Below are 7,742 nucleotides of genomic sequence, written 5' to 3' on the forward strand. Positions count from 1 at the left end.
TGCTACACAAAACATCACCTGTTGGAAAGCAAATATTGTTTAAAAAAAGAATTGTCTTGTGTGCAACAAACTGTAAACAACACATACTTAAAGCAAACTCGAATTATTTTGTGTTATTCCCCAGTGACTTGTGTTTTATTATGTTATTTTAATATGATTTTAAAAAACGCGAATGCACCTTCCCGGCAGCCGTAGCTGCTGTGATGATTTCCTTGACCCGTTCGTTAGATTCATGACTTTACTTCCCGCTGCTGCAGCTGCTCCCGGTCTTGTGCCCTCTCTCCCTCGCCTGTCCGCTCGCCAACATGTCGGAGTACAATGCGGTGCCACCACTCGGATCCGGGGACCCTCTTGGCGAACAAGCGGCTCTTGGAAACGGAGCAGGTGGCATCAAAAAAGACGCGTTTGCGGACGCGGTGCAGAGGGCCCGGCAGGTGAGGAGATGTGACCGGAAAGAGCGTGTTTGGTTGTGTAGGCAGGGCGAGCTAACTAGTTAGCTTGAGGGCTAGCATCGTTGACACGGTTTGACACATAACACAAGGATGTATGTTATATATCTATTATATTCATGTTGGTTACAGTAGCACAGTTAAGCTTGTTGAGTTACGTTATGTTAATGCTTGTTGTAGAGTAGCTAAAATACTGTGTACCGGTGTGAACTGGAGGATGCAGACACAATGAAATTCGCAAAATTATATTAATTGAGTTACCTGTGAAGGTGGTTGATGTAAAAGTAATGCAGATAATAGTTAATCAAACTAGCCAACAACAAAGGCAACAATGCGTCAACGTATAGTAATCCAATGTAAAAGCTAACGTGACTGCATGTGTACAGTCTTACATAATCTGTATAATAATACAAATAATAACAGATGGATAGATTAGCAAAGAAAGTCACAAAAACAAAATCAGATAGTTAAGAAATGAATAGAATTTAAAGCCAAATCATAGACAATAACTAAAATAGACTGATTACACTAAATAACTGATAATAGACACTAAAGATAGGGCCATAATGTGAACTTTAATATGCACTTAATACACACAGTCCATGCTAAGATGCTCAGTCCAATGTGTAACTTATACACAAGTGTTGTATTTCTTGGCTCAATTGTCGTGGTGCATGTTACACTTGTGTTCCAGATTGCAGCTAAAATTGGGAGTGACGCTGGCCCCCCCATGAACAACAACACCGCATCGGAGGGCTTTGCATTCACTGCACAGAAGCGACAGCTGGAGGACGCAGGTACTGGTGACCGCGCTGCTCTACCGTGGCTTGGAGTGTGCCTCATTTGACTAAAGCTTCTGCCGAATGAATACATGTTAACCACCATCTGTATTGCACACTTGATGATGGCTGTAGATGCAGAAGGTATTCCTAAAGGACACATACACACACATTTACAGTAGTTATCTGTTGTTTCCTCACCTGACAGATGAACCGGAGAGCAAGAAGCAGGCCGGAGAGAGTGACTTGGATTCAGCCAATGCATTGTGTGAGTTTGTCGCACTATTTCATGCACTGTTTACTCTTTGCTTTGTGATTTTTGGGCAAGTCCCATCACGGACCAAATACGGGGCGTGGACTTTTGTTCTGCGCCCCTGAGCAAGGCACTGGACCCCCCAAACTGCTCCCCAGCGCTGTATAGTAGCTGGCTGCTGCTCCTGATCCTAGGTTGGGTTGCTGTGCTGTGTGACAATAGAAGTTGATTTAACTCACAGTTGACTCTATTTAAATCAGACTTCCAGTTGTGCGGTACTCTTGTTCCAGTAGTTTGCCCCTTTACCATTGTCTCCTCTGTGTGTGTGTCTCACAGTCAGTCAGCAATCCAAAACCTCTCCCTTTGCTCTGTCGTCTCCCTTTCTCTCTTTTCTGGTGTCCCTTCTCAGCTATTGGTGAACAGCTAGCTGCTCTTGCACAACAAAGGTGAGATCTCATAGCTTTCAGTTCAATTGTGTATTATGTAGAAGTATTGGGCCTTTGTAGCACGGCAGTGGATATAAACAAGATTGTGGCTAAAAATACGACGAGAAAGTCTCCTATTGTCTGATTTGTTGCCTCTTTTTCCTTCCTCGTCATCCTCGCTTGCTGATGGTGTCAGGCCCGCCTCCAGCACGGAGGAGTACAGTATACCGGACAGCATGGTGGGACTGAGTGAGTGCAGCCCAACTCTTGTTTTTTACACATATTGATGCCACTCTGTTTCTGCAATATAAGACACAAACAGATCCCCTATTGATAACGTGCTCTCTCTTTGACCCCAGTTATTGGCCGTGGAGGTGAACAGATCAACAAGATTCAACAGGAGTCAGCTTGCAAGGTTCAGATCGCACCAGGTACCGTCTTAAGTGAGCCTAAACACTTATCCACAGCTTTACATCTTTTTTTTTACAGTTTACAATTCAGTATTTTCCTTTTAGATGTTGAACTCAAATGTATGTACTCCGTGTGTGTGTGTGTGTGTGTCCAGACAGCGGAGGCCTTCCAGACAGGTGCGTCTCTCTCACAGGATCCCAGGAATCCATACTGTAAGTATCAGACTTAATAGAAATAGGCTCATGATTCAGTGGGTTGCTCTCTGTACTCGTTAAATTATATCATCTTCATAGCATAATTTAGTAGAATGAATGTGGGGTAACTGGTAAGCTTTACCCTGGCCAGGAATGCCAAGAGACTGCTGGATGAGATCGTGTCACGGGGGAGGGGCACCCCCCCTTCCTCTTACCAGGAGTCCACCAACGGGCAGAACGGCACGGTGCACGAGATGATGATCCCGGCTGGCAAGGCCGGCCTCGTCATTGGCAAGGGAGGAGAGACTATCAAACAGCTGCAGGTACAGTGCATGGCTGTCACTTTTACATTTAGAAAACGATGGCCATCTTGGCAATTTTGCAATATATGGAGAAAATTGGAGCCAGGAAAATATAGATTTTTTTAATACTCCCGTGAAGATGCACACGATCATCATTTTCATTCGTGTGATATTCCAGGAGCGTGCAGGGGTGAAGATGATCCTCATCCAGGATGCCTCTCAGGGACCCAACGTCGACAAGCCCCTGCGTATTATCGGAGAGCCTTACAAAGTCCAGGTACGTTCACGAAGTCCTCTCGTCAACATGAATGCGTGGTGCTGCGTTGCCGTGTATTGTAATTGTCATGTTTTCCCGTTCAGCAAGCCCAGGAGATGGTGCAGGAGATTCTGAGGGAGAGAGACCACGGTGGCTTTAGTGAAAGAAATGACTTTGGCTCCCGAATGGGAGGAGGCATGGATGTGAGTTAGTGTGTGTGTGTGTGTGTGTGTGGGAGAAAGATTAGAAGGGGGATTAGTTGTCTTTGAACCAAATCAAGAGTTTTTAAAAACGAACGTTTCCCACTCAGATCCCCGTACCAAGACACTCGGTGGGTGTGGTCATCGGGCGCAACGGAGAGATGATCAAGAAAATCCAGAATGACGCTGGAGTCAGGATACAGTTCAAACAAGGTGATGAAAGAGACACCAGAGCAATAACCTTTGTGTGCCTTCTTCACATGAGTTTGTTTGTACAGAGCCGGTGTCATCTTGCTCTCTTTCTTTGCCTCTCTATTGACTCAAGGTGCATTATTGAAAAAGATGTCTTGAGTGGTGGGTGTGCCTGCGAACATCTACTGTTACAAAGGATTGTGTGAGGTCTTGAGTCGGGTGTTGAGCCCCTGTGATTCTGAATATCAAAGATACAGCTTAATGAGGATTTCAATCTTCCCTACAGATGACGGGACTGGTCCAGATAAAATCGCCCACATCAGTGGTCCCCCTGACCGCTGCGAGCACGCTGCCCAGATCATCAACGACCTGATGCAGAGCATCAGGGTCAGGGAGGAGGGACAAGGGGTATGGATCACTCTCTCTCGCAATGTCTAAAACGTGCTTTTAGACATAAAACACACACACCCTAAAATGCAGTAAATTATGTTCAATTATGTTATAATACAGAGGCTTTCTGTCTCTCCATCCACAGGGTCCCCCAGGTCCTCCAGGCATGCCTGCAGGCAACAGGGGCCGAGGTGGGGGACAAGGCAGTTGGGGGCCCCCCGGAGGGGAGTTGACCTTCTCTATTCCCGCCCACAAGTGTGGCCTCGTGATCGGCCGGGGAGGAGAGAACGTCAAGTCCATCAACCAGCAGACGGGGGCCTTTGTGGAAATCTCTCGACAGCCGCCCCCCAACGGAGACCCCAACTTCAAGCTTTTCATCATCCGGGGCTCACCGCAGCAGATCGACCACGCCAAGCAGCTCATCGAGGAGAAGATCGAGGCATTTACCGCTCTTTATTTGTTTAGTTACATGCTGTAAAACTTCTCTTGGGTCTTCTTCATTTGATGTGTGATCGTGTCATCTGCCACAGGGACCTTTGTGTCACGTCGGCCCCGGGCCAGGTGGACCGGGTCCTGCTGGTCCAATGGGACCCTACAATCCCAACCCATACAACCCTGGACCACCTGGGGCACCCGGACCACCGCAGTGAGTAGCTACAACTAATGTGCGGTAAAGCTTTACAGTAGCATGTAAGGAGGTTGATGACCCTGATTAATGATGAAACGTTTCTTTTCCCCTCAGCGGTGGTGCTCCGGGTCCTCAGCAGTACACCCCTCAAGGCTGGAGCAACACCTTCCAGCAGTGGCAGCCCCATGACCCCAGTGAGTCACCGTTTTACTTTTCAGGGTTCAATGTTTTATTTTTAGCATGTTGGGTCAAAAAACGCTTCAACCCTGCTACGGTACTTTCATTCCAGGCTAGAGGTTTTAGTGTATGCCCTCCCAGTCATTTCAGATGAGTAATGGCATTCCTTCTTCTAAGTCTGGGGATGGTCAACGAGGAGTACTGATGGAACTGTTGTCATGAGATGCAGATGTCTTGACCTTAAGCTGCTCTGGCTAACCCTGTCTCTGTTTCCCCCCTGGCCTCCAAGCCCGGTCTCCAGGCCAGTAGCAGGGGCTCACCCTCACCCTATGAGGACCTCACACCCTCCACCCTGCGTCTTTTCTAGGCAAGGCAGCAGCCAATGACCCCAACGCAGCCTGGGCGGCCTACTACGCTCAGTGCTACCAGCAGCCGTCGGGGGCTGTGCCGGCCCAGTACCCCGCTGACCCAGCTGGAAGTGCCCAAACTTCAGGGGACCAGACCCAGCCTGCTCAGGCGCCGGGGGGCCAGCCAGACTACACCAAGGCCTGGGAGGAGTACTACAAGAAGATGGGTGAGGCTGCACAGGAACACCATCTGTAGCTTTATTCTGCAAACGATTGATTTTGTACCAGTGCTGACATGATTTGGTGGTTTAAACATTCAAACATGCAGAAAAAAAGGGTTTATTTACAGTTTTTTGGATTCAAAGTCAACTCAATGTTTTGTATCATCCTAAATTTGTGCATTTCATTCTGGGAGAAAAGTGCATCACACTTAATAATCCATCAAATTTACTCTGCATTCTGGCTGGTATGAGTACGCTACATTTTGTCACCTAAGCACCTCACTGCATACTGGAAAACCTGATTTAGTGCACACAGAATGTTTAGGTCCCGAGGTGAACTATTACTGGTCTTGAAGTCTAAATGAATGGGGTGGTGAGCTGGGTCATGTCTCTCTTGTCCGTCACCTTTAGCCCAGGCAGGCGGCTCCGTCCCTGGGACGGCAGCTGCAGCCCCGGGGGCAGCGGGGGGAGCGGCGTCCACGCCGGGGGGACAGCCGGACTACAGCGCAGCCTGGGCCGAGTACTACAGGCAGCAGGCTGCGTACTACGGACCGACGGGACAGGCCCCCGGCCAGCAGTCCGCCCCCCAGCAAGGACAGGTCGGTACAGAGGCTCCAGCCAGGTTTTCATCCGACACACAGCCTTCCCTGAATACATTTTGAGAGTTTATAACGAGAAGTTTTAAAACAAACGACGTGCCTCCTTTCAACCGTTTTGTACTTTAGACGCAGTGAGAACTCACGGCAGGAAGGGGGAGACGGGACGAGGAAGACCACCTGGGACCTGAGGCCAGGATCTCGCCTGTTTTTAATTTCTTGTGAGGGGAAATAAAAAAAAAAACGTCCTCACCACCAAACGCCACCGGGATACTTTTTAACAGAAATACGAACTGAACAAAACGTTCTAGTGCTTTGCTGCTGAGGGGAAGTACACAGCTCCTCAGCGCTTCCGCATACATTTATATATGAACATGGAAGCCTTGAAACGTGTACTTTATTACGGAGGGGTTGCCAATAAAGCTGTCTCATCTTCCTTTTAATAACTTCTTAAGACCCGTTTTTATAGCACTTCATACCCCTGTGTTATATTTACTGAATTGCACATAGCTATTAGGACTATAATCATATTGTGTAGAAATCCTTTTTAAAGCGTATTTGATTTGCTCAATGTCCTGGATTTTAATTTCCCCTCAGCTGAGGCTCGCATGGTACTTCAACTTGTGTACAACTGGATTCTTTTGCTTGTGATGAATGCGTTCACTCGCTGTATTTTTGTACGAGCCTGTTTGACGACACGTACAGATGGAATTCCACAGTGTTGATTCGTGCATGTGGGCTGACTGCTAACTGCTGAAAGCTGCTAGAGGTAGACGACAAAAAACGCTTCAAAAGGAAGGCCCCTAATAAAAGAGCAGGAACGGCTTCTTCTGACGGTAACGTGCCAGTTATGTGAAAATGTGTTCGTTTGGGAGGCCGTGACGGAGGGAGGTGAGTCCTCTTACGGCTGCAGGAGTTCTGGGCCTTACACCAGGTTCAGCATCTTTGTTTTCGGCCTTGGATTAAAAATGGCTTCCCTTTAACCGCCCTGCCATAAACACCCACCAGTGTGATGACCTCCAGGTAAAACATTATGTTCGGTATCTTTTGGTTTTACGGATGCCAACAAGAAATGCGTCGATCGTTTTTTCCCCCTTCCCTGCAGTCATTGTGTGCAACAGAAAGAAATGTAGTCTTCCAGTGTGTCTCACTTTAAGATATATTGTACATGTACATATATATATTCAGCAATATAAAGGCTGTAGGTTTTGACTTCCAGAGATGTATCAGGTATGAATCTTGTATTCTGAACGGCAGCTGTGAGCCTGCCTTTGGCAGCAGTGTTGATATTGTTAATAGACGACCACCAGCAGCGATACTCTGAATTAAATTGAGGCAAATGTTGATTACTGTAACATGTGTGTCGAACATTTTGTTGTCTTTCGTGTTCAAAACTCTGTGCAGACGGCACAGTTGCGACAAATCACCACTACATGTCACTATTAGGCTTCAGGTTAATCAGTCCTGCAAAGATGAAACACATATTGACGGAAATATTGTCTTTTAAAAGGATTATGGCGGCTCAACACCGTTCATTCGAACCCAAACCTCAGACAAGCTGGAGTACTGAACCCATGCCATGTAAGAACATACTGGTCTGTTTCTGTCATTTCAGTTTTCACACACTTGAAATTGGCGACACATTTAATAGTCTTCTTAACAGACTGAGAGTAGTTGTGGTTTCTCGTGTGTGTGTGTGTGTGTGTGTGTGTGTGTGTGTGTGTGTGTGTGAGAGAACCAGGAAGTCGGTCCGTTTATCAAACACAAAGTTTAAGATTTTGTAAAGAATGCGGCTGCACGTCAGACCGCAACCCTGTAATCTATTAGCTGCAAAGATTATGTCTGTAGTTACAGATCGAAACAAACAGTTTTGCTGAACTTGGAAGAAAATAAATATGCAGTGCAATTTTAAAAATTCTTTA

The 7,742-nt window shown here is 46.9% G+C and overlaps 1 protein-coding gene across 2 annotated transcripts; it reads left to right on the forward strand.

The window, feature by feature from the left end:
• The first annotated feature begins 269 nt into the window (after window positions 1–269).
• LOC306709055 (far upstream element-binding protein 2-like) lies at window positions 270–7,169 on the forward strand. Of its 2 annotated transcripts, none has more exons than XM_079177077.1 (18): window positions 270–434; window positions 1,144–1,246; window positions 1,437–1,496; window positions 1,891–1,927; window positions 2,103–2,155; window positions 2,266–2,349; window positions 2,472–2,529; window positions 2,663–2,834; window positions 2,992–3,090; window positions 3,174–3,272; window positions 3,380–3,482; window positions 3,748–3,869; window positions 3,997–4,290; window positions 4,382–4,497; window positions 4,594–4,673; window positions 5,024–5,230; window positions 5,636–5,823; window positions 5,950–7,169. In XM_079177077.1, the coding sequence occupies exons 1-18, from the start codon at window positions 306–308 to the stop codon at window positions 5,956–5,958; spliced, it is 2,013 nt and encodes a 670-aa protein (XP_079033203.1). In that variant the 5' UTR covers window positions 270–305; the 3' UTR covers window positions 5,959–7,169. The 2 variants fall into 2 exon arrangements, with proteins under 2 accessions (XP_079033203.1, XP_079033204.1); XM_079177078.1 differs by having other exon boundaries at window positions 2,266–2,337.
• The last annotated feature ends 573 nt before the right edge of the window (window positions 7,170–7,742 follow it).

This window comes from Pholis gunnellus (genome assembly GCF_910591455.1).
Source record: "Pholis gunnellus genome assembly, chromosome: 17".
NCBI classification, from domain to species: domain Eukaryota; kingdom Metazoa; phylum Chordata; class Actinopteri; order Perciformes; family Pholidae; genus Pholis; species Pholis gunnellus.